The following is a 27,980-nucleotide window of genomic DNA, read 5'->3' as shown; positions in this document are numbered from 1 at the left end:
ACTAAGGCTTATGCAACCCTAATGGCTGGGGTCGGCTCCCTGACTGGGGATCGAACCCGGGCCGCAGCATTGAGAGTGCCGCATCCTAACCACTAGACCACACAAGCTATTATTGGAAAATAATCAACTTTGGGGTGGATCACTAACTTTGCTTCAGCGGAACATCAGGATCACTCAACCCCATCAATGATCATTTTTCTATAGCAAATCAAAATGTTTCTTACTTCTTACTCAATAAAGCCAAATTAATATTCAGATATTTGATATATAATAAATAAGGCCTGCATCAGCATATAATGTTTGCATTCTGAACAGTATAGCTTTCATATCCTGCTATAGATTACTATTAAGTAATCCAGTACTAGTATTCAGCACTTCAGATTCTTTCCAAATGTTAAGTCATCTATAATGAGATTGAACAATGTGTATATAACTTTATATAATGCCTGTTAATTAAGCAAATGAATGTAACAAAAATTTTTTTTTTATTTTAAATGTAAAAATATGTTTGTTTATGTCTGCATGCTTCTGATTCACGGAAGTGGCTTTGTTTTGCTTTACATTTACATGAATTTTTATTGAGTTACTTTTCTTTTAGAATCAGTACGTTAATATGTCAACTTTGGAAATGTAAAAAGTCACACATTTGTTCAGTTCTTATCCTTTATTTAAAGAGTACAAATATCAAGAAAATGCTTATAATGTTTAAATGAAAATAAACAGAAAGCTACAATGATGCAGAGAATCTTTTCTTTCTATTCTCATTACATCAGTCTGGTTATTAACACCTTAACAAGTATCGTAGAACCCACAGATTCCAGATCCTAAACATATAGTAGAATACTGTTTTTTAAAGGGCTGAATGGAAAATAATGTACAAAATTCTATTATTTATAAAAATGTGCATATAGATGACAGTAACAGTGTTGCTTGTAACCTTATCATCGTACATTTTCAAAATTTAAACATAAACATAAAAGTAAAACAAGATGAGGAAAAACCCCAATAACAACATATTTAATTTTGTTCAATGTTTAAAGACGACTGCAAATTATATTATAATTTTTGACTTTGCAGTGTCCACAGAGTTTTCACATCTAGTCCAGCAATTAAACCCAATATACAGATTACATAGCCAAAGTTTTTATTTTCATCTGTTTTGTGTGTTAGCAGAGGCTAATGCATGAGTATGCTTGTGCGTATTTCAGATGTACCACCAGTATCTTTACTTTAAACAAGTTTCTTATACCTTGAGTGGCTGTTGTTTCAGTGTAAACCCTCACATATGCAGAGGCCTCTGTGTGCAAGGATGAAAAAAAATCTTTTTGTAGGTATACACACATCATAAATAGTTAGATAGGGAGGTAGCTTCAATGATGCACCATAAGATATCACAATGGTTACATAGGCCTTTAGTGCCCCCTTATATTGCTTATCTCTAGGCTATACATGTATATATTGTGATATTCAACACATAATGTTTATTGCGATATTCAGCACATACCTGTTAATACCTGCACCAGCATTCTAGAGACTAGTATGTGTGCCAACTGTCTTAAAGGTAACCTTTACTTTTTTTGGATAAGACATTGTATGTGCTCAAGTAGAACTTACAAGAAGTTTTCATGATTTCATGATTCATGATTCAATTCAGATAGCTAGTGCAACTTGTGTATGAAATGAACTAGCTTGCAATGGTAAGCTAATAAAACTAGCTTTTATAAGGCTTGGTCTTTCTTTCAACAGCAAACCGTAATTAAAACTTGTATTTACTTATGGCCTCATAGTAATGAGGAAATAATAAACCTGAATCCTGAATAACTTGCTTTTAAACAGTCTAATAATCTAAATAGTGGAGAAGAACAGACTAGAACAGTCATACATGATCACAGTTTAGCTTTTTCCATGATCTTTCATACTTTACTCAGCTAATTAATTGCTTGAACTGCACTATGTGGTCTAAACACCTCAGGAAAAGCGAGGTGGCATGAAAACACCTTCTGAGACTATTCTAGTTAGAAAAAAGAAGATCGGGGTTGTTATGTTTTCACAGTTTCATGGTTATCTACGGTGTGTGATCAGATGGTTTCCTTACAGTTCATTTCTTCAATAATAATAATTAAAAAAAAAAACATTAAAATGCATTTCCATCAATCATTTTTTTTTTAACCTGTTTATGTTTCCATTTTTGGTGGTCTAATCTATGTCTGTCTGTGACTCTTTAAAACCACTCTTTCTTTCAACTATAGTTTTTAAAAATGTGATAAATACTTTGAGATTTTATAAAAAATTTGTTGTCAAATATATATCATGTTTCTCTATCATTTTTACTACCAACCAATACCATAATACTCCAAAATTGTGAGGTTATTCTCCTGGTCCAAAAAAAAAAAAAAATTCAAACCTTACCACTGCTATCAGTGAACAACATAAAAAATATTAACATTCGATATATTGAAATGTAAGTGGAAGGATCAGGAACAACCGCTCAGCCACTAATACTCTGCAGCACGGCAACTAAATGCATAGTGCTTCCAATATTAATACTTAAAACAAGACTTAATTCCACCTCATCCATATTATTTAGGCAAATCAGACATCAAAGCTGGTGAGAATGATCAATTTATGCCACTCACTGAACCCCTGTAAAGGTTTATAGAATAAAAGAGATGTATATGCTCCTAATGCACAATAACTGATAATACCTGCCTACATGGTATACTATACATATTAGGAGTTATTTACAGCAATGAAATAAGTGGTTTAACGGTATATAAGGCTGTCCCTGTTGCAGAGATTAAAAAAAAAAAAAAAACACAAAAAAACCAAGCATTTCCTGACATGTAAAGAAAAATAAATCTAAATATTATTTTGATGAATATTCTCTGTATATTTATTGGACCAGTGAAGAACTTAAAGAAGGGGCGACTCTAAATGCTCTGACAAGTATAAAGATCTACTCTACAGAGTTAAGATATGTTTCACATTTCACTCTTCTTTTTAAACAAATAAAATAGCTCCAAAAACTCTTATAAAGACCAAATCCTGTTTTCCTAAATTTAAGGCTAACTCCCCATAGGGGTTAATACAATTTCCATCCAGCTTGAGCCTCGGCACTTCCTTAGAAGACCAGCGATAAGGTCGTGCTCGATGTGGTGTTGATGTCCTTCAACAAGCTGGATGCTTCACTTTTTCTTCCACTCGTTCATTTACTCACTCATCTAATAAAAGTAAAAAAAAGAAAGCAAGTCAATAAAGTAACACTTAGGGCTTGTTAGTATTAAAAGGTTGGAGGACCGGGGCATGGTAATATTAAAATGTTGAGTTTTCACAAAATTAAATCATACAATGAATCATGAATGATTTAAGAAAAATCCTAGTAATGATTTACATCACCAATTACTACATTTTGTATATTTTTGTAAAGAAAATGTTCATATGTGTAGTTATACCCCTCGTACACTAGAGGTCAGCACTGACATTCTGAATTAGCAACTGACGAACAGACACATAGCACCAGGCCAATATTCAAGTTTTTCTCATTTTTATCCTGGCATTTACCTTACTTTAAAAAGTTTTAAACATTTAAGACTATTCAACTTCACCTAACAGTGTATGAAAAAAGAAGATTAGCAAGCGCATATTTGGTTGCTAATGGTGTTGCTAATATATGGCTTCAGTGAGAGAGAGAAACAAACAACAAAAAGGAAAAAAAATGAGAATAAAAATGAACACAATGCAGACTTAAGAGCATGTAGAGTTTTACAGTAGACTTCGAGGACTGTCAAGGTCCTATTAGCTTTATTTAGTAGCTAGCTAGCATGTTATCATATGTTTGGTGTTATCTGTGCAAAGAAATATTCTTTTTCAAAAATGGTTGTTATGGTTCAAGCTAGCAAACTATCACTACATTCCTCTATACAGTACATCCACACAAAAGACAGTGAGAGAAACAAGAACACAATATTTTTCCATTTGCCAATTCAACTCTCCATCCAGCTATCCACCATCCTTGTGTTCATGTTAGGAAGCTGTAAAAAACTGCCATATACTAGCGACTGAAAAATATTAAAGTGTGTGACAAATACAATAAAGGGGTTTCAGTGTGTTAAAGGGTTTATATAGATGTTCAAAAGATCAACAAATAACAACAAAGCCTGAAAAAGCTTTATTATGAGGGGAGAGTTTGAAATACCTATACAATTACCTTACGTCAATCTCATATTAAGCTTAATTTAGAGTGCAAAAGTGTATATATGTATCATATTCACATACAAAATGCATAATGATATTTGTTCGGTGCCAATGGTGGCTATGTATATATGGCGTTTAATTGAAATCGTGAACATTGAAAGCAGGGTGGAGGATTAATATTGATGCTTTGGCAAAAGTTGAAGACTACATTGAATACAAATATTGCAATACACTAATAATCGATAGTATAGTAGTATAGTTTACTATTTACATGTGAAATGGAAGAACAGTATAAAAAGAAAACGAGGGCTAGTATGAAAGGAAAGAGGAATTGCAGATGTATTTCTGTTAGTCATTCACCTTAAGTATGCTCGTTGCAGAAGGGGAGCTTGTGGAAGAGGACATGGCCAGAAGGGATGATTCTTCAGCAGGCTCCATGTTAGAAGAGTCTATTGAATCGGTGTCAACGGACTCTGCTCGGGTCGTCGGCAAGGTGACTGGGTCACCCTCCAGGATCTGAGCCACCTGGAACCTGCCAATCATTCATCAATGGTGTTAAAGGCCATGATCAGGGAGATAAGTGCATTTAAGGTCAAGCACTACTTGGCATGACATGCATCTCTGACAATCTATAAAAACATACAGCATTCTGAAAGTGTGGATTTGATACTTTAGCAGATATACTGCATATTAATTTTAAATGATTGGGAGTTTTGTTTTTTTATTAATAATGTTGCTTTTTGATGGTGGGCGTCAGTGATTGTGGCTATTTATTGGTAAATATATTAAGTTTCAATAAGAGCATCTCCAACAACAATAGTGGTTGAGGTAATTCCAGTCATTGGTTTACATGACTTGAATATATTGTTCTTCAATATGTGGTTCTTCTTTAAAACTTTTGCCATAAAGTTGGAGGCACACAATTATATAGGATGCCTTCGGATGGGGTTAGATTAAATTATTCTCTATGCACAAAGCTAGCCCTGTAAAGATATGGTTTAGATGGTTTGGAATGGAGACGACCTCTGACGTCAGCCCTACTGAACACCTTTAGGATAAATTAAACACCTTTGGCATGAATTGGGACTGTAATGCAGACGGCACTCTGGGCTTTCTGACCCTATATTAGTACTTGACCTTACTAACGTGACGTGTGGTTATTAAGTACAAATCTCTACAAACACACTCCAAAATCTAGTGGAACATCTTCCCAGAAGAATAAAAGTTATTATAACAGCAAATGGAGAATAAATGTGAAATGCAATGTTCAGTAAGCACATACAAATCTTATGGTGAGGTGTTTTGCAAACTTTTGTCTATAGTGTATCTTGTAGTCTATTTAAATGCCAAAGTTTTTCATGTTATTCATATTAGAGCAGCTAGCATATTTTTACGCTAAGAATATAAGTTTGCTTAGTTGTATTTTTTTAAATGGTGGTTAGTTTCTAACAAATTGAATTAGTCTATTTGTAGCTTAGTATCTATGCTTGTATGGAAAGGTTAAATAATTTATAATACACATAATGATTCTATCATTTATAGAAGAAGTCTAGTGTGTCAGAACAGTCATTATTTATTCTGCCATTGAAAAGTCTTAAGGGCATTCTGCGTTCCAGTTTTGTCATTAACATGGCAAGCTGTGCATTTTTGTTTCTTAGCTACAAGAGAAACACAGAGACTATATTGATAACATGCAAAATGCAAATATAAATGGTTAAAGGCATGTTTCATCCATTAATAAATTAACTGCTATTGCATAAGTGGAATAAATAATTACTGTTACTGGAAAACAGTCAAGAACAGGGTTGAATCCGTGATCCTTTCATTGATTATTTCCCTTTAAAAGATGACCCATTTCCTAAAAAATATTGTATAATCTTTGTGGAAATGTAATGTTTAATGGTAATATAGATTGTGGTTTTAGTGGTATTTTTATGTATTAGTGTGAGTTGGCATTTAATGTCTTTGTATTAGAAAATTACAGAATTTTGATGTTTAATCAATTTTTACTAATCAATTTTTTTACTGATCAATTTTTTCATTTTGATGTGATAATGAATTTTGCATCTATCAAACTGTGACATTCATAGCCCATACCTTCCTACATTGAGGACCCTGCCTTCGCCAGGTGAAGAGGTGATAGATGCGGCACAGGATGTTTTATTTGTATCAATGGTGTGAGGCAACAGCACGTGAGGCCATTTCTTCTGACTGCAGCGTGAGCAGCTGATACCAGTAAGTGGGATCACACCATTGATAGTATGATGGTGTTGATGGTGAGCACAGACCTTGGATGCTGAGCGGAACTGGAGGAAGCCAGGGAACCTGAAGGGGGAACAGGGAAACAGAGAGAGAGAGAGAGAGAGAGAGAGAGAGAGAGAGGATATTGGAACCCACCATATATGAAAGTTAAATTTGTGCTGGTTTCATTATTGGCCATTTGTTAATTTGAAATGGACACTGTGAGGCATTCTTAAAACAAACGGTATGGGTGACAGATATACAGAAATATAAATAAAGAGTAAATAAAATGAGCTTGTTAATGTAATTAAACCTTTTTCGGTGCTATTTAAATATACAGTATATTAAATGTATTTTAAGATATTCACAGAGGTTACAGCAAACATCTTCACACTGCCCTGTCATCACATGCAAAGCTGTAGCTTTTTGTTCATTCTTGTATGGGGAGAAAGTTGCATTATCAAGCAAAAAAAGCTTGAGCTGAAGGGTAGAGTAGTGAGGGTTTTTCATACAGGCTGTAATGAGGACAGTAAAAGCAGTGACACAATGACACATTATGGAACAATTGATGCAGCAGATTCTGACGTAAGATATGGATTACAAATATATATAAACTAAAGCAGAAACTGAAGATGAATAAATAAATGAATGAATCCACTGTGCTCAGCAGTGATTCAACACTGATTCACAGGGTTCACTTGTGAAGGAAAAATAGTCTTTTTTTATTTGTCATTATTTTTTATCTTGTTAATCTAGACCTTTTTTTTGTAAAATTTAAATATACAGTATATTGGATGTTTCAAAAATGTGAAAAAAAAATTTCTTCATTTGTCCATTTTTCCAAAGTTTCTGGTTCTTTTTCACTGATCATTTAACTTCTTAAAGATCTGACATCATTTATCATAGATTATTTTATTTTATTACATCACAAAAAAACTACACTTTTAACAGGAGAGTATGGCCGTTTTATATTTGTATATAAATTATTTATAATATATAACAATAAAATGTTGTCATATACTGTATATTTTGTTTATTCACTTTAGTAACTTTTATCTGGGTCATGGTCAATTCTGAGATTATCCCAGGACCACTGACAGGCGTGTCTAAGAAAGTGGTGTACTGCTTGAACACTATTTACCGTAACTTTAAAATTTTAATTTTCTTTATCAAAAAAGAACTAAATCATTTTTACAGCTGTTGGTGCTCAGTGCCTGTGTAAAGTACTGATGTAAAACAAATTTTCACTTATCAGACACAATCCTGATTAGGATCTTACTTGATTGATGATCTTTTGCTACTAGACATATCCTTCTTCTCATATTCCAGTAACAACTCTTCCAAAGCAGCAGCATTGTCTAAAACACAGACAGAATTGAAGTTTTAGAGAGCATCACTTATAAAAACTGTTCTATACTGTGAAGGACAAAAGACTATACCTTTCTTTTCTGTGATGAGGCGTACCAATGCACTTATCGTGTCTTCATTCTGATCTTCTATAACATAAGGGCAAGGATTACCTATATACACAAACACACATAATCAGAGCTTTAGTTTCAGGATCTGATCACGGAAATGGTGGAATGCTGGGGGTGGAAGAGTGATTAATAAACATATCAACTCAGTTGAGTATTTTTTTACTACATTACTTTGTTTATTTAAAATAGTGCCTAAGAACCCGATTTACATGGAGACATGGTATATTAATACAGATGTACTTGAATTATATAACTAAATCCAGTTAAAACAAACAATTCATTATCAGACAACCAACACATTACACTATCACATTTCACACTGTTCATATTATATAATTAATAGAATCAATAGATTTTCTAGTAAAATTAGCTTAGTTATTACCTTGTTATATATATGAGAAAGTACCAAAGTACATTTACCAAACAATTTATTCAACACCTGTATACAGGGCCATATTTAGACTTTTTGGCGCCCTGTGCGAGATTCAGATTGTCCCCCCAGTGGCTCCACCTTCCCACCACAATGCTCCACCCCGACCCAAACAATCATTACTCATTCAAAGTATGTAAACATACAGTATACTGTATATTAAAATGAATATATAAATAATTTAAATGGGAAAGGGCGAGGGCTGCCCCACCCCCACCCGAGCTGGTTGAGCACCAGGCAGCTGCCTAGTTTGCCTATGCCTAGAAATAATGATGCCTGTACACCTGGATGCATTCATGCAATTATACAATAGGCCAATCGTGCCAAAACGCGAGGCTCAGTTTAGTGCTGGTTCAGAGATACTGGAAAGATTTAAAACTTCACCACGTCTTTTTCATCTTTCTTCATACTTTCTTCAGTGAGCTTGTCAGGGCCAGCAAATCCTTCTCTGCTGGCCTAAACACTATCAGAAGCACTGACCTACATTTACAACTTAAATTCTAATATTAGTTCCATGAAATTGTATTAATATATTCACAACAGTTTATTCTCTCATTTCATAGCGTTTCTCTTTGCTACACTGCTTCCAGTACGTGTATGTGGATGTTCGATTTTTTGTCCAATCAGATTTCAGGATCTATGTGCTGCCGTGTCAATCTAATCTGCCCAGGGCCTGTCCTGCTGGCCCTTTTACCATAGATAATATTATAAACGGTTCTGTTTCTTTAACCAATTATATTTCATATTTGCCTCACAGGACCAGCTAGCTGTCAGCTAGCATTTTTCCGTCCTCTGATTGGTTGGTCAGAGGGAAACTGTTACAGCCAATTTCGACTGGCAAAACACGTCTGTAGCTCTGCACACATTAATATATCAGAGTTAGAATTTTTTATGCCTATAGAGGAAGAGAAATTGATTTGGTCTCAGACATACTTAAAAATACATATTCCAGAATAGCTAGACAGCGTGAGGAGAGGTCAGCCAACCCCAAAGCTAGCTAGCTAGCCTGGGAAATGGATTGTTCTCCACTTCAAGACTGGATTACACCCTCTGAGTAGCGGCGCACATTATGAGTCTGCATCTCTGGTGAGTGAGTTGTATTATATTTTCATTTTTTATGTTTCTGTCATGTAATTAGACAAATATTGATTTTGAACTGCTCCAGATAAAGGAGGTGCACAGTTGCGGTTGTATTGTAGAGGTTTGGAGCCTGCTTTAGTAAAATAGTATTCACCATGTAAAATGCCTCTCTCTCTGTAATGCCACACGCTGTTATACTGCGTTTTTGTATTGTATTGATGGTTTCTATAATCGTGATGTGATAGTGGTGATATTAAGTAAGTCCCCCCTGAATGCCCAGGTACCACTGCATTATTCATTACCTAAAATAGTGATTTCAAGTTCGATTTCTATAACTGTGTTTCTTAAATACTTAAAAATACAAATACACAAATAAAACAAATAAATGGGCAAAACATTCTGGTAAATGACATCTCATACACACAAAGCCCTTCCAGAAATCCTACGCTATCACTTTTACTCTGTCCCCACTGACCCATGCCAGTCCAGTCCTCTCCATGGTAACAGAATTCCAAAGATGTATGTGCATGCATGGGAGTTTCTGAGAATAGCCTACTCAGCCTTCTTGTCTATTCATCCTGAGTAAACACTGTCAGTGATGGCTGCTATTATTACTCTAGTCTACCAGGGACGACATATTTTGTTCCCTTGTGGGATCTATAGGTTATTTGTGTGGCTTAAACACACACATTAATTCAATTAATGCCCGGTGCTTCGTTTGTTCATTTTGTACCTAGACTATGTTATAGATAAAGCTCTTTATAATAAGAAATGTCTTGAGAAGGCTTTCAGCATCACCAAGAAACAGATGAACAACAATTAATACCTGTATATTACCCTAACAACTGGTAGAAGTTACCAGACCATTCAGACAGGTACAATAATACCGAGAAACAGCTTCTACACAAAATCTCTTCTGCTGGTTTCAGAACAGTATAAAATCTCAGAATTTTCCTGGGGTTTTTTTGACTCCAAAGTACTTGTATTTTGTCACCATTAATAATCTTTAATTAATTTCTTCATAAAGATATTCGATGTCCTCATCATTTTGTTCTTACACCTCTGTATTGTGTTTTTCATCCTCAATCCTCCTCCCACTTTCTCTCTATACTGCACACACGATCTCGCCGTGTCGCATCGCGACTTTTCACACACTGCATGCGGCACTCCTCTGAGCTTTACTGTCCTCTGGCTGCCCTCTTTTACTCCACCACACACACATGCTGGATTAGTCCCAAAGGCATACACACTCTTTCAGCTCAAGAATGAAATTCACTGCAATCTGCAAAGCCAAAAAAACAAATCTATTAGCATTAAATGGTACACCTAAAAAAGAGACAAATCACTCACTCTTCTCTCTTTTCTTCTTCTTCTTTCGGCTTCTCCCATTAGGGGTCTCCACAGCGGATCATCCGTCTCCATACCCCCCGTCCTCTACATCTGCCTCTTTCAACCCAACTACCTGCATGTCTTCCCTCACCACATCCATAAACCTCCTTCTTTGCCTTCCTCTTCCTGGTGGCTCCATCCTCAGCATTCTCCAATCAATATACCTCATGTCCCTCCTCTGCACATGTCCAAACCATCTCAATTTCACCTCCCTTACCTTGTCTTAATAAACAAATGTTTATTAAGACTATATAAATGTTTAAGCTACAAAAATACACTCCCGGGAGCAGCGCGATATGAGGGAAGGCGTACAGACGAAGCCTCGGCCATGTCTGCACAAAGCGTTTCGAAACAGCGTCTCGTTCCCTCAGGGAACTGGGGTTACATCTGTAACCTGAAGACGTTCCTTTTATCCAATGCACAATTTTCTGAGCAGCCAATCAGGTTTACTTTTCACTGCAAGTTATAGTCTGTATATAATTGTTTGTGACAAATAAAATCTTGGATCTTCATGTCAGCTGAATCTATAGCACTTCACTTCGTTTGACTTGAGGCGACATCATTATTAAAGCCATCATGTCCCAAGAAAATCTGTTCATGACCTGCTGATTCAAACTTCAGACATGAAACGTCATGGCTGACTGATTATGTAGGTGGAAATTCTTTAATACGTTGACTGGCCTACTTTATTCTGTTGTAAAAAATGCAAAGGCTCCAACAATTACATTCCAGAAGACAAGCCTAAATTATTGATCAGGATCCACCAAGACAAAGTATCCAGTTATATGTGGAGCAAGTGAGGTGAACATTATACTTTAGCCATCTCATTAACTTACGTATTTTGATTTTGATGATGATGTATCCAGAGTCTATAGTAAAATTAAAAACTAGACCACTGAAGACTGGAAAAATATCACCAGGTCTTTATTCTGGTTTTCAACTGGTTATTTCTGGTCAGCCTAGCCATTTTCTTCCAACCTCTATCATTAAGATAATTTGTTTACTCCAGACCTTTCTTTTTGCGTTTCACACCATTGACTGTTGGAAAATCTCAGGAGAATTAAGAAATTTTAGTTAAAATTCTCAAAACCACCTGTGTAGCAACACCAATTTCTCCATTCCAATCAGGTGCACATTATCTCTACCTCTTCACCGGCCTCTTGCATAATTGTGTGCATTGTGCTGGCACAACAGGATTGGCCGACTGGATAAATGCATGAATAAGCAAGTGTACAGGTGTTCTTACTAAAGGGAAAAGTGAGGGTATACGTTTTTATGGTAAATATGTAAAAACTGGAAAATGCAGTTCTGAGTATATGCTTTGATTTCCCAGCTCTCATATACCTATGTATTACTTGGAAAGTGTACGCATTTTTCCGGTTGATGTACGTATGTACACACTGATGTACCCACACATAACATGAGTGTATACACATCTGTCTTTGCTCTGAAAAAAGTGTTTGTGTTTTGTATGTATGACTTTTATGAGAATACTTTGTCTGTGAATTTGTGTGTATATCAAAATATCCATACATAAAGAATGAAGGCGTGAAATAGATTATGAGTATTGTGTATGTATGCATATGTGTGTATGCATGTGTGTGTATGCATGGTTACCCTCTTTCTGCAGTGCGCTTGCCTCTGCCTCTGCCCTCTCCTTCTCTGTTGTACACTTGTAGCCCTTCTTCTTAAGCAGGTTGCAGATGAGGATGCCCAGCAGCCCAGTCACACAGAACACGGGGACGAGAACAAACACGGCATACTCTGTATTCTTCTCCTCTGCTGCCTGTACAGATGTGTTATTAGCCCCGCCCACTGCTGATCCACCCGATCCGGCTCCATGCGCCCGGGCATTCTTTCCTGAGTTCCGCCGCAAACGCACCAGAGATCCTATAATCCACCATCAAATTATTTTAGGGTGGTTTTTAACATTATTTTACGTACTTTATACAGTATTATACATATATATATAATTTTGTATGTATTTTAAACACTAATTTAACATTAACAGCATTTTCACATTAACAGACACCATTAACCAGAGCGACTTATATTTATCGTATTCATACATCTAAACAGCTATGGGATTAAGGGCCTTGCTCAGGGGCCCAGGAGTGGAAGTTTGGTGTGGTTGGGATTTGATGCAAAGTCCAATGCTTTAAGCACAAAGCTTAAAGCATGTTATAATCATATATTATTTATTATATTATCATATTTACAAATCATTATTCAATATTTAACAATAGCAACAATAGTAGTAACAATAACACTTTAATTTATTTCCAAAAATTTACATTGTAATTTATTACATATTTTATCTTGACTTTTACATAATTGCATTTTAAATACAGTGTCTGCTATTTAATTCAACACTTATTCTTCTTGGTTTATTATTATTAATAAATATTAATATTTATATAATAATATTATAATATTATCTCTGTAATTAATTTAACTTATACATGTATAAAATGTGAAATTAGTCAAAATAACATTTTTTTTTTTTTTTTTACAAATAATCTCAAATGGATAGAGGTAAAAGGTCATTTTGCGACTTAACAATATTAACAAAGCACTCACTCTTCATGCATGAACGCTGGGTGGAGGATCTCTGTGTACTCAGTGTAGAGTAAAACCTGAATGGCAACAATCATTTCATTAACAAGCAAACACACAACATGTAAAGGAATACACACACACACACACACACACACACACACACACACACACACACACACACACACACACAATCAAAAACCTTCGACTGTAATTACAGGTTTCCCCCACAGGTCAGATCAGTATTATAATTTGGGAAACAAACTCAAAATCAAATCCATTTTAATAAAAGGCATTAACCAAATAAATAAATAAACTATGCATTTTAGTAGCTTTACCCAGTTAGACAGGATCCACACACTGCGTCTGATTCTGAGGTGCCAGGTGTCACTATTTGACGGTTCAGTCTCTTGCACTGTGTGTGTATCATACACTGATCCGGACCATAGGAGTCTGAGAAAGTACCTGGTGGGCAACGCCGACACTCCACCACTGCATCAGGACCCTCGAGTGTACTGCATGGCTGAAACACACAGTATATCCTGTATTATTTTAAATGGTTCTTAGGTTGCATATGTGGCTGTTGTGTGCCTGTTTTGTCCCTCACCGTGGACGGCTCATGTCCAGCAGGACACTGTAGACACACACATGGCTGACCCTTATGACATGGAGCAGCCATTACCATCGACGGCCACAGCAGCTGCAGCCAAAAGTAAAAGAAATTGGGCTTAGTACTCTAACACACATACACACCACAATGTATATGGATGTGCAAACAATCAAGTTGATCATAAAGTCTTGAACTGTACACATTCGCAGTACAGTACGATCACACATCCGTATCCATGTATACACATTACGCACACATACAAACAATGTGTGTTAGTCACACAAATAAGCCTTGGGCACTGTGACAGTTTTGGGAAACTTGTTTTGTGAACACTTATTGGCTTTTGTCTTCGTTCTGTACTTTGCAGAGGAAAGGTTATAAAACCAGACCATTTTATTTTCCTCTTAAATGTTTCTCAAAAAAGGTTTCACTCAGCTCCTTAAAACCTGATATCCTTATAGGATGTGTTATTGAATTGGCACTGTTGTATAGAGCCTTTCTGAGAATCGAGTGGTTATAAAGGAGGGCTATCAGCTCAGTTTGTGCTCTACAGAGGCTGCATTGTGATGTCATTGGAGCAAGTGCTGCACACTCAATGAAATATAATGAGCCAGCGAAAGAATGGTTTAATGTCAGGAAAAGTTTGAAAGAGAGAGAAAATACATGACTACAGACAAATAGATAGTATAGATATTAAACAAAATATTTGTTAATAACAGATAATGTGTTCAAAAAAGAGGCAGATGCAAATAGGATATTTTGCCTGATATTTTTACAGGGCATCTGGCATCTGTATGTGCCGGGATTTTGCAAGATTCCGAAAAAAAAAAAGGGTAAACAGGAGGAATTGTAGACGTGTGGGCATAAGTGAGTGCACAGTCACTTATGAAGCTTGTATGACAAAGAAAGCCCATGGTGCTGTGATAATTCATTCATGCATTAATATGAATTAGGAAATAGACCCAGCTACAGTGGTTATATAATATTGTGACAAACAAAAGTAATTACCATTTGAGGAAAAAAATGAATAGTATTCCATTGGTCTCTGATTAAGGCCAATTATGAATTATTGTAGTATTGTTTATTGTAGTATAATTGTAGTATTTTACAGTATTTGCAGGGGAAGAGTTATAAATATAACACAGAGTTAGCTAGATAGCTAGCTAGCTAGATACATAGACAGATGTACCACAGACATACATTAAACTCACAAGCTGTCAAAGATGCATGCACACATTCAGCAATTCTCCAATGTAGAAAATCAGGGTAGGCCACATTCTTACCATAAAAAGCATAGGAGTTGGGCAGTAAAGGTGGTTCCTCGACATCTTCAGCATGATCCTCTATAAACATAAGATCTATAAAAAAAAACAACATGACAAGATGAGTTGAAAAAAATGACACACATCAGCAACAGCAATGGTGACATTCTAAAAAAAAACAGCTGTGTCATAATCCCTGTCAGGGTAAACAGTACTTAAAGCTGAGCTCTCTTATGAATGAACAGGCTTGGATTTGTTTATATAAAATAACCCATGACCAATAGTAAGACACAAATAGACATGTGATCTATATTTGGTCTGTGGTTTGGCCAGTCACTGTAGTCACTTGTTATTTTTTGTGTTAATCGTGTATAGTTGGGTCTAAAACAACATACTGGTCATTCTGGTGGTCAGATAAAATGATCCAAGAATGAAAATTTGGGGAGAAGAGGAGAGCATTAATGATGGGTTATAATCTTTAAAAATTTACCACTCTTCTACACAGTTTTTTACAGTTTGCTGTGGAGATATTTTATTTTAGAACTAAGCAATTCAAAGATTGCAATCATTGCAATCTTCATAAATGCAACTAACACACAATTCTCCACCTTTTCCTCACCAATAAAGTTTCCCACATTTGTCCCTTTCAAACACCCAGTTCAGGCCTCCAGTACCTCAAAGATAAACGTTCCTATCCAAATACCACGGGTGTGTGGATGGCCATATCAATTTCACATCCAGCTCTGGCCTGCCATTACCACTCTTTCCTTACCTCCCCTTACAGTCTCCATGGAGAATCTATTTTTAAAATAACAATGACACTTTAATCATCACATTAAACCCTGAGCCCAATAAGAGACATTATTCAGGCAGATACATAATGAGAGAGGGAGAAAAAGAAGGCGAGAGAAAGAGAGAAAGGAATAGAAAGAGAGAGAGAGAGAGAGAGAGAGAGAGAGAGAGAGAGAGAGAGAGAATTGTTATACAAAGCTTAAAAAGTACTTATAGTAATTAATGGATCTGATGCAAAAAAAAGATACATAACTGAGTGGCTTCTCCTCCTAACTAGCCTGACCTCAAGACAAGTAAAGAAGCAAAGGATACCATCCAGATATCTAATTATCACTGCACAAATCTAGCCTCATTTACTGCAAAATTATCTGAATTCCCAAAATTGTCCAAGTGTATTTGTACAGCTCCAGTTACATTAGCAACAATCTCAAGACCTACTAAAGTCTAAGACTAAAGTCAAAACTAACTCAGCATCAATTTACAGTTTTAGTAACCTGAAAGTCATTGTGAAGTACCGCTTAAATTAGCACCAATCTAGTGTCTCCATTTCCACAAAATCATTCAGAATTTACAAATCTATCTAGATCTAATCTAGATTTTCAGGTAACTGAAATGTCATCAATGAACTTAGTACTGTTTTACAGTCTCAGTGATCTCAGGACCATTCAAAATTCCATTAGTATCATCACAACCCATATCAACAACTTGATCCAGGACCCATTCAATGCCCCACTTGTCCATAAACAATAAAGTCCCACTTAACTCAGCACCAATTAAAGTCCGATTCACAGAGCCATTTAAACTTCTTACAATGCGCCACATACCCAAGACCCCAGTAGTATTCTCAATCCAGGACCCCACTCCCAATTCTACAGACCCCATCAATCTTAAACCCCACCACCAGTGCTAAATACAAACCCCACATACCCCAACGCCAATCTAGAGTTCCACTTGACGGTCCTTTTCCCAATGATGAGCCCAACTTCAGAGGACTGTGGACAGCGTCAAAACAGCACACTGTGCATACATAAGATGAGCTGTCATCACTTATAGCACCACTTAAAACCACAACTCCGCCTACACCTGGATGAGGCACCGCCCCCACTGTTCCTATGTTCAGCACTGACTGACACTGGGTCAGCTAAGGACATTGTGGTTAAAAGTTGTTAAATGGTTGTACAATTTTAAACAAGAAAGTAAACAGGCATGCACATTAAATTCCACAGGGAAATATGCACAGGATGAAACAAGAGCATGCAGACTCGAGTGTTTCAGACATATTTTCACCAAGATAAGCTTAAGATAAATCAGAAACGTTGCCAACCCTATCTAAATGAAACTAATCCTGTGTAGTATTACAGGAAATAACAGGCACAAATAACATATGATTGAATGGAAATATATATATATATAACAATTCATCTAAACATTTAAATAAAATGCCACTTAAATACAGGTACTAAATGTCAAAAATATGCCTAAAGCAGCTGAGGAACAAAATCAGGAGAAAGACTTTCAGACCTTCTTTTAAATAAACATCACATCTTCACTGGCCAAAACATAGCAATAGGAACCTCTTAATCTCTCCAATATACAGTAGCCTTAGACAAGAACCCAGTGTCCTGCCTTTCCCATTCAGAGAGAAATCTCCTATTCACTCCAATTCAGGTTTAGACAACAACCCAAAACACTCCTGTGAAAAAAGTACACCAGGCTTAGCAAACTATTCATGAAGAGCCCTCACTACAATTCAGGCACAAACCTCAAATGTTCCACTGCACATAAAAGCATGCCAGGTTCAATGCACAGAGTCAGAACCAGCTCTACAAGCCCAACACGTAAAACCATCAGGTCAGTTAGAACCCTGTACAGATAAATAGACCCAAAAACACAACACATACATTTCTGCTTTTGGCAAAGGATTGCAATCTCCTCTCAATGACAAATCACAGGGTCCTTTGTAATACTTAATGCATACTGTAATTTTGGGGTTCTTGCTTACTACCCCAGAGTGTACAGTACATGACTTGACAAGGAGAAGCAAAATGAGAATCAGCAATCATTCAGACATGCCCTGTTGCCTGATGAGTGGGTATAAATTAGGCTCTTTCATTTAAAAAAGCCAAAAGGTTTCAAAGAACTTTAATTGCAGTTCTTGCGGTTCTAGCTCTATGCCAAAATTGTTTCCATTCTGTGGTTTTTAGAGCTCTTTAAACAGCATAGATAAAATAAAACAATAAAAATCGAGATAAAAAAACAACAACTATAATTATCCATTTTGGCAGTTGTGACGTTACAAATTGAATGGAGCAGCATGCTACAAGATTTTCAAGGCATCCTGAAGAAGAAACTGCACAGACAATAAGACAGTAATTTTATCTTAAAGAAATAAATCAAAGTAAAATCGCGGATCTAATGTACTAAAAGCATTCGCTTTATTAGTTGCATCAATGCTGAGAACAAGTAGCTCAATCCCAGCTGTGGCATCCTTTATAATCCCTACGAGTCGACTGCATGCCAAACTTTTTCCACTGTAATTATGCCGAAACTCAACACCTCCATCTGCGTCAGCTTGAAAATGTCTCTGCCAAAATAACACTTTTAATTGGCAGGGATGTTTTGTATCCTTAATGCTCATATTCTGGCCTCTCCATGTCTTTTTGACCTTTCATGACAGATATGAGGAGTCATGCTGTGATTTGAGATTATAATATCTTAATTACCTCTTTGTCCCTGCCTTCATCTCATGCTCTTTGCCAACTATGTCCTGTTTAGACAGTAGCCATGAAATCCCTCTAACTGGCAGGTTTTGATATTTGTATAAGACCTATAAAGCTACTGTACACTCTGACATGCTCTATATAAGTGGAAACAGTTTGCAATAAAGTAATAACCCAAAAATATGGAAAAATCATTAAAATCATTGTGAGAAAAAAAGTTGGAATTAGTTATTTTGAGAGATGTCAAATCAGTATGATCCAGGAAGTAAATCAGTTAGTTGTACAACCCAAGCTGCAAATCTGGAATGATGACGAAACGTAGCAAAAGAAAGTCTGTGATGTCGATTGTTTTGTAAGTAAGATTGAAAGACAGACACAAAAACAAGCTCACAAGAAAAGATCACCACCCTGCTGTGCTTATGTCAATGGAAGAAAATAAAAGGAAACTGACCACAATCCTGGTTGTTATAGCTGATAACTTAAATATAGCATTATTACGTAATGCTTTTACCTCAAAGGGAACCTTCTGCACTTTGTGAATTCTAAAATACTATAGTGTGGTCCTGTAGGGTGGACATGTCAGAACTCTGAACTCTGAAATTCGTGTAAATATTTCAAAGATTATAGTTTACAATCAAACTGTCAGGGATATTATTTGTAAAGAAAATTGTTGTATGAAAATAATTATAGGCACAATAAAGCCTTTTACTGGTGCTTTCAAAATGTTCTGGACCCCACTGGATATTTACTCCAGCATAAACATCAGGATAAAGAAGCTTAAGCTGCACAGCCATTACACAACCACAAAAACACACTATCTTTCTCGAATAAACACCTGCCTCGCACTTGTTTTTCAGAGTTTATATTACTTTACAATGACGTTCGAACAAAACATCTACCTGCTCATGTTTACTCTTTGCACATGTTCACTATGTGTAACCTCCAAGACAGGAAAAAAAACGGCGCCATAATTATTTTACAGTTATCATTATTACTACATTATCACACAGTCATTATTAGTTCACAGTCAGGAAGAGAAAATCATGCAAGATCCCAAAAACTGTTTATATCATTGGTTTTTGTATACTGAGACATCTGCTGCACATGGAGTTCCAACCATTCTTAAATAAACCATGCTTAATTGACATGAAAATGATGTGTGCAACTGCAACAATTTCTTGGCCTGTAGTTTTACTGGGATCAGGGGAATACAAGTCATTTTCAAACATCCCAATAAGAGGCTATTCCCATTTGGGAATTTCCACATGGAGCAGGTAAATCACAGCTATGTAATTACTAGAATAATAAACATACTGACGTCAACCCAGAGTCAGCAAAAGAAAAAGAAAAGTCTTTCTGGCATTTCAAAAGCAGCTCATACTGAAGTGGTGAATGTCAGGGTAAATCTTAACCACTTTTTTTTTAAGGATAGTAATTAGTGCGCCCTGTATTTTAAAACCGAACTTGCCTTGGTTTGTAAATTTGCCATTTCAAATACTTATGATAATGGCAAGTGTTTTAAAAGTTGCAGAGTTCCCAAAGGACTTCTGTAATTACACTTTGCTGCAGCTGTGGCTGTTTTACTACACACACCCACACACACACACACACACACACACACACAAAGCGGCCTGTATTTATGAATGGCTGTCCATTGCATTTCATGTCACACATGAACCATGAGCCACTACCATGGAATTGGGGAACCTCAAGCTAAATGTGGCCAGTATTCTAAGTAGGGATATGTGCTGATTTTGTTTAAAAGCCCACCTAAAAAATATACTGGTCCATCCATGGTGTATTCCTGCCTCATTCCCAATAATGCTTTTGAATCTTTTGATTAATTTTTTGTAAAAAAAAAAAAAAAAAGCAAAAAAAAATTATACACATTTTCTCTATTTCCACATGGCATCGAACTTCAAAAATGAAAAGTAAGCCTTAATAAATAAGATGAAGACTGTGTGTGTTCATCATGCTCAAACTGTTCCTCTTAATTCTAATGATTTCTTGCATTAAAGTATTATCATGGCTTTGGATCGGAATACACATCTATTTTAAACTCCATACTGTACCTAAAACCCTTTCTCAGTGTCAGAGTCTTGCACTAGAGAAAATCCCACATCAAAAACCCTGGATTTTTGCATTCGCTAGCACAAGTCAGCTCAATCAAAGCATAATACAATCGAGGCACAAGTTCTTTTTCAAGTGTTAGCCTGACTCAATATCGCACTAGATGACTGAGAAGTGACTCTGTTAAAATGCTCCAGGGTGAATAACCTTCTAAGAATCCCTTAAAAGGTACAGCTAATCTCAAATGCGTACACGCAGTAACTGCAAACCTCTTTGACACTTTGTTCACTCTACAGTTTCTAGCTAAAGGCACAGGACGTCTATTTTTGCTAGGCTTGCAGTAAAGCAGTTGCAACTAAGTGGACAAAAAGTTTGAAGGTGTGGAATGAAATTCTTGCAAATTTAATATTTAGAATGGAATATCGGAGGGGGACTGTTGAGCAAAATGATAATAACCATAATATATGCATTTTATATTAAGAGCTTCATCAGAGGTTGAAAATGGAAAAAAAAAAAATTTTGATGTTTTTCCTAAATTGTTACTGTTTACTGTGAATTACTGATTAGTGGACAGACACAAAAACAGGATTATGAGACATGATCATTACTCTACTGTGGTTTCGGACAGTGGGAGAAAATGAAGGAAAACTGACCATTATCTCTGTTGCTCTATTCAAAGTGTCAAAATAAGAATCATGATGTAATTCTAAACCGCAAAAAAGTAATGCTGCTTATTTATAGCAGTAATTTAGTGTAGAAAACAAACACCTTGTAAGTACCATGTTTACTCAAGCATCATATTAACTCAAATAAAGAACAGCAAGACTCACATCCATTATGGCATCAGTTCTCAAGTTATCTGAAGTTCTCAAGTTGGGAATCCATGTTTATACAAATACATGTTTTTAAGGTACAAAATGTTTACCACAGGGTTACTATAGTGCATGCACCACATCAGAATCTGTCTGATACATGGGATGTAAACTGACACAGGGAGGAATTGGGTCATGGGTCTGACATCATGAGCAGGATCGAGTGTAGAAAGAAAAATCATCCTGTCTGAGTATCATCCAGACAGTTGGCCATTGTGCAGTGGTAGCTCAGTCACAAAGATGCTGGAATTCTGATTGAAAGGTTGTGAGATCAAATCTCAGGAAAAAAAGATGATGTCTGTTAAAGCAATTTCTTACTTGTTGCTCTTTTGGTGTGTTGCTTTATAATTGGCAACTATTAACAATTCCAAATGTATAGAAAACTTCTAGTCAAGTACTTTGGTACTTTTACACAAGTAGAAATGTAAAAGGAGTGCTTATAGTAGAGTAAGATTTAGGCAGGGTGCTTGTACTTTTACTCAAGTACAGGAATATTGTACAGTATTATAGTCAACTGCTGGACCATCCAAATTAAGCTTTGTATAAATGTAACTTTTTAGTCATTTAAAAGACATGAAAACCCAAAAGTCACATTTTTATCTGTGCTTAAACAAAGAAAAAAGAATTTAAGAGTTGACTTAAGAGGGTTAAGGCATGAAAATAACCTTTTTACATTTCGTATTATATGATTTTTTTTTTTTTATTAAAAATAAATAAATCATTGGCTTACAAATGTATTAAAATCAAGTCAGTCCATATATAAGTATCTCATTTATATTTTATTTACCAAAAATACTGGGACCATTATTTCCTCTGTTCACAGTGGTTTTGGGACAAAGTTTAATTCTATCTATTGAGAGAGTGCTGAAAAAATAGAACTAGCCAGTTATAAAGAATTCATGGAATAAAATGTTTAAAAACTAAAAACAAAGCAGGTAAAGCACAAGCTTGTAATTCATAAGATGTAAAATCAGGCCATGGAGAAAGTGCACTAAATTTAGTGAAGAAAGCCAAGCTATCATTTCACTTACTTTTTGTCAGGATAGTAATTAGTGCTCCCTGTATTTAAGAACATAACTGTCTTCATTTGTAAGTTTAGGAGTTTAAACCTTTTTACTGAGGCCAAGCATTTTTAGACTGTGCAGTGAATGCCTTCATCCTTACACATGTACTCACTCACTTCTGTAAATACCTTTTGTGGTGATGTATTCATTTATGCATGTCGGTTGAATGTCACACATGAACCACAAACAACTACCATCTCATTGTGAAACCTCAAGGCTGCTCAAGCTGCTCCAGATACACACCCAAGAAAGAATCCCAGTGGAACAAACAATAAATAAATAAATAAATTAGGGCTGTCAAATAATGTTAATAACGTTAGCACAAATTAATTTTAACGGCACAAATTTTATCACGCGATTAATGCGGCGCAGATTTCTGTTTGACCATTTTTTATAAAGAATATAAATAAATATAAAAGAGTTGAAATTAAAACCTCAACTGTTTGGTGTCCTGATTATTTACATAATTTAAAACACCATGATTACTTCAAAACATTTACAAGATTATTTTGTCTTCATGCTCTATGTTGAGTTTTGCTTCACTGATAATAAACATACATTTGCATAATACATCCATATTTGTCCACGCCCATGATGATTCAAATATTAAAAACTTGAAAAGTATTAATTTAAGGTACATTCAAAACATAAATATGTGCGATCAAGTTGCGATTAAACACAAGTTAACTCATGACAATCGTGCCAGATTTCAAACATGATCTAAATATTCTCCAAAATTCAACAATAGTTGAAAAATAATATTACGCCTTTAATTTCATATTTACATATTATCTTTTCAAAGTCTGCTTTATCATTCTAAGCCAATTGTTAATAACCAAATCCTCTTTATTGCCATGAACTAATGATCAGAGATTTTAGTCATTCAGTCATTCTTGTCTTTTTGAAAGTGAGGAATTTTATGACCCTTGCCATCTTTTTCACTAAACCCTGCTCCTAAAGTGCCTATGTACATTACAGTTTTACCTGCCTGAACATGCCTGTCTCAACTTATGAACTCTTAAGCTGATAAACCCTTAATGAGGATAATGTATACATGTTATAGCGAAGAAACACTATAAGAAAACTATCATCTAAGTTCTCAATGAATGGTAAATTCTTCTTGATTGCTACTCAACCGTTGATTTATCTTAAGTGTTCTGATATATTGCAATTACACCTAAGAAAAAAAGATGACTATTAGTAGCTTAACTAACAATAAGTGACTAACCAATAATAAAAAAAAAGAAAAGGCTGTTGGCAAACATTCCACTGAGCTGCGATCAGCACCATTAAAGGATTATGGGTACATGAAATGGGGTCCTGTCAGTCATTATACAAACAATATCAGAATACCAAAAATACTTTAGAAGAATCTAAGAAAGCAAAAGCGGACCGACACAGCATGCTGATATTAAACAGGATATTACAATAATACAAGAAAATGATATATAGCATGTTTTACATCTGTAATAAAAACACCTAGGTATTTGAAAGTTGTAGAATTGTGCTCATTAAAGAGAATGCATGTGAAGAGATTGAAATACAGAAATTCCAGGATATAGCTGTCCCCATGCTGTTTTTTTGAATGGAGGTGCATATTTCTGCATGGGGCCCAGGTTATGTAAATTCATCTCCAATAACATCTGGTCAAGGTCGCAGTGGGAACATTGAGAACCCTGAGAAAGCTCACATGGGCACAAAATAAAGATGTGAAACGGAACTCTATTTATGAACAGACAGCAACCTGAGCTTGGGATTGAACCCCAGACCCTGGAGTTATAAGGTAACAGTGCTTCTCACTGAGACACCCTGTTGTCAGGACTTGAAGAGCTATTATACTATGCTGCAATTCTCAATAATTCACCTTTCTAAATGGCATCAAAGTCTTTGCACAAATGTCCATTGGGCTAAAACTCATGCTATTGTTCCTGGGGATCATTAGCAACACTCAGATTGAGCAGATGTTCAGGAACGTTAGGAAAACCATTTGAAATGTTTTCTCAAATTTCATATAATTAAAAAACATTATTGTATTTAAGTGACAATGTCTAGATGAATTCACTAAGGTATCATAGGCCCTGCGGGGGTGCGTCCAATATTTTCGGAACTCGCGGGGGTCTTCGGTGGTTCTGGGAGACCACTGTATATACAGGTGCATTTAAATAAATTAGAATGTCATGGAAAAGTTTATTTATTTCAGTAATTCAACTCAAATTGTGAAACTCGTGTATGAAATAAATTCAACGCACACAGACTGAAGCAGTTTAAGTCTTTGGTTCTTTAAATTGTGATGATTTCGGCTCACATTAAACAAAAACCCAACAATTAACTATTTAAAAAAATTTGAATATGGTAACATGCCAATCAGCCAATCAACTCGAAACACCTACAAAGGTTTCCTGAGCCTTCAAAATGGTCTCTCAGTTTGGTTCACTAGGCTACACAATCATGTGGAACACTACTGTTTTGACTGATCCAGAAGACAATAATGGACACCCTTCATAAGGAGTGCAAGCCACAAACATTCATTGCCAAAGAAGTTGGCTGTTCACAGAGTGCTGTATCCAAGCATGTTAACAGAAAGTTAAGTGGAAGGAAAAAGTGTGGTATAAAAAGATGCACAACCAACCAAGAGAACTGCAACCTTGAGAGGCTTGTCAAGCAAAATCGATTCAAGAATTTGGGTGAACTTCACAAGGAATGGACTGAGGCTGGGGACAAAGCATCAAGAGCCACCACACACAGACATGTCAAGGAATTTGGCTAAGATTTATAAATGTGTTCAAATAAATGTATCCTTATGAATTTTCCTCTAATGAGCAAGACAGTGACAAAAGTTAAAACTCCTCTATGAGATCATACAAGGAAGAAACATTCTGAGAAACTAGACTCAAAAGGGAACCCATCCTTATCTGGGTATTTGATATTCCTGCACTACAGCTTTTCATTATAGTTTATTTCAGTGAACAGATTGTTCACAAAATGACAAATGACTTTTAGATTTAATCTACAATTAGGCCGATATTGTTCAGCCCACTCACATTTAACACATTTATTCAAATTAGAATATTTTCCTTCAAATACTTTAGGATGAGAAACTACAGGCAGAGAATCTAAGCACACAATTCCCAATCAAAAGGAATCTTACACAGGAGGACAGAGAATGAAACCAAGTAGAGATTTTGGAAGGTAGAACTCCCTTTTAGTTATGCTGACATAGCAAGTCTTGCCGGAGTACCTGTTCATACTGTACAGTGTCTTTAACCTTTCTGGACCAATTGGCATAAACTTTTCTTCATTTAAGCAACCATCACTGGACAGTACACCTCAATAATAGTGGATGGACAATCAGTGCCACCCAGATGAGGATGGGTTCCCTTTTCAGTCTGGTTCCTCCCAAGTTTCTTCCTTATACCATCTCAGGGAGTTTTTCCTCACCACTGTTGCTGCTGGGTTTGCCTATTAGGGATAGACTTATGATATAAAATCATATTTATCTGTGTAAAGCTGCTTTGGGACATTGTCCATTGTTAAAAAGCACTCTACAAATAAAACTGAATTGAATTGAAATTGTTCACTGATCGAGCTGCCTATCTGTCTTTAAATGTGTGTAATAGTTTGCACCACATCATTCTCGATTTTATGAAAAGATGAATATGATAGATATGATGTATTAGATTTAGCCTCCCATCTACTATCACACCAGCCATACAAATTTAAATCTTTTATTTTTTTTACTTGTTCAACAGAACGATGATAATTTTTCAAATCAAGCCAAAATAACTTACTTTGAGGACAGCTTTCTGAATGAAACGGTCTTTATTTGAGAAGCACAAACACTAACAAACAGATTATAGTGTAGGTGTGGTACCCATAACTCCATGCGAACAACATTGTGTGTTCTGAATATTCCGATTATGTGGACACATGCTAGCTCGTTTATGCAGACGGCGTATTTGAAGCTAAACACTTTTTTTTTTGGAGTCAGTTCTGGGTGTGTGTGTGTGTGTGTGTGTGAACCTGCCCAGTGGGAAGAAATGCTGAAAGATTGTCACAGCTGAATTTAAATGTGAGATTGGCACTCCTATTTACACAATTTGACTTCTAATGGGGAGAATAAAAAACCTGTGAGAAGAAAACATAATAGCAGGGAATTAGGGTAACTGACGTCTTTCAGAGTGTAAGCAAACAGCTTTGGGTGTTTCGGCTCCTCGAGGGATCTTGTGGATTTTTGTGCCGAGAGACTAAGAGCCGGGACGGCTTCGATATACGTTTGTTGTCGAATGCTTTTTTTTAACGCCACCTTGTTTTAAACAGCTTTGGTCTCTGCTGAGAGAAGATCAGAGGAGTAAATTTCATGTTGGCGCTCTGCCACTGGGTTTAGTGGAGCAGACACCTGGGGGAGCAGACACCTGGCAACCTCTGCAAATGGATACAGTGTGATTGTTGTTTTATATCACAGAGCAGGCTTTTAGTAATTTAGAATAGTTGTTCTTCAAATCTTAATAATAGCAGGTTATTGTTAGAAATGAACAATAAATCATTGATAGCCTATATGTTGTACAGATGCACAGCATCTGATTGTCCTATAACCCAGAGCACATAATTATGGAAGATATTATAGAAGAGCTACATGCATCCAATCTGAACCACAAGGCAGAAATCATATAACAAACAAAAAACAGAAGGAAAGTGAAGAGGATTTCCGTTAAACTCATTACCATTCCACATTTAACATTGAGCACATTATATTACAATGTAGCAGAAAATCAGCATTGTGCTTTATGGCAGATTTCATGAAGGACTCATCTGTCAGGCTTGTGACACACATTTTACACAATTCCAAAAAAGCTGTAGTATAAAGAAAGAATCAGATAGATATATTGGATGGGTTGATATTATAACGCAGAAGAAGATACACTTACCTGATTATGGTTGGATTTACTGAAAGCTCTTAGTGTAGCTTGTGATCTAGGCTAGCTCTAAATTCAAAAGAAAATAAGAGAAAATACATTTACTATATTATAAAGTAAAAAGCCGGTAGGAAGTACAGTACAGCTCTTGACTCGTGATGCCGGATGAAGTGCGGTGAAACTCCATTGTGGCAGGCGGCCAGAGATCTACGTCACCAGGGGAAACTGGAGCGCACGCACCGCCCCTGTGTGTGTGTGTGTGTGTGTGTGTGTGTGTGTGTGTGTGTGTGTGTGTGTGATCAGATCTCG

The 27,980-nt window shown here is 36.0% G+C and overlaps 1 protein-coding gene across 2 annotated transcripts; it reads right to left on the bottom strand.

Annotated features, from left to right (window-relative positions):
- Positions 1 to 6: 6 nt before the first annotated feature.
- On the bottom strand, positions 7 to 27,842 carry relt (RELT TNF receptor). 2 transcript variants are annotated; one of them, XM_046863808.1, is made up of 11 exons: positions 27,684 to 27,842; positions 15,262 to 15,336; positions 13,976 to 14,068; positions 13,707 to 13,891; positions 13,393 to 13,448; positions 12,430 to 12,702; positions 7,875 to 7,955; positions 7,715 to 7,793; positions 6,292 to 6,519; positions 4,555 to 4,726; positions 7 to 3,221 (listed from the first exon to the last, which is right to left on the bottom strand). In XM_046863808.1, exons 2-11 carry the CDS (start codon positions 15,313 to 15,315, stop codon positions 3,210 to 3,212), a joined length of 1,233 nt encoding a protein of 410 aa, XP_046719764.1. In that variant the 5' UTR covers positions 15,316 to 15,336; positions 27,684 to 27,842; the 3' UTR covers positions 7 to 3,209. The 2 variants fall into 2 exon arrangements, with proteins under 2 accessions (XP_046719764.1, XP_046719765.1); XM_046863809.1 differs by lacking the exon at positions 27,684 to 27,842 and adding an exon at positions 16,960 to 17,017.
- Positions 27,843 to 27,980: the final 138 nt, after the last annotated feature.

This window comes from Silurus meridionalis, chromosome 13 (assembly GCF_014805685.1).
Source record: "Silurus meridionalis isolate SWU-2019-XX chromosome 13, ASM1480568v1, whole genome shotgun sequence".
Lineage (NCBI taxonomy): Eukaryota > Metazoa > Chordata > Actinopteri > Siluriformes > Siluridae > Silurus > Silurus meridionalis.
Note: the sequence above shows the minus strand (reverse complement) of the source record. Positions and strands in the feature narration are given on the sequence as shown.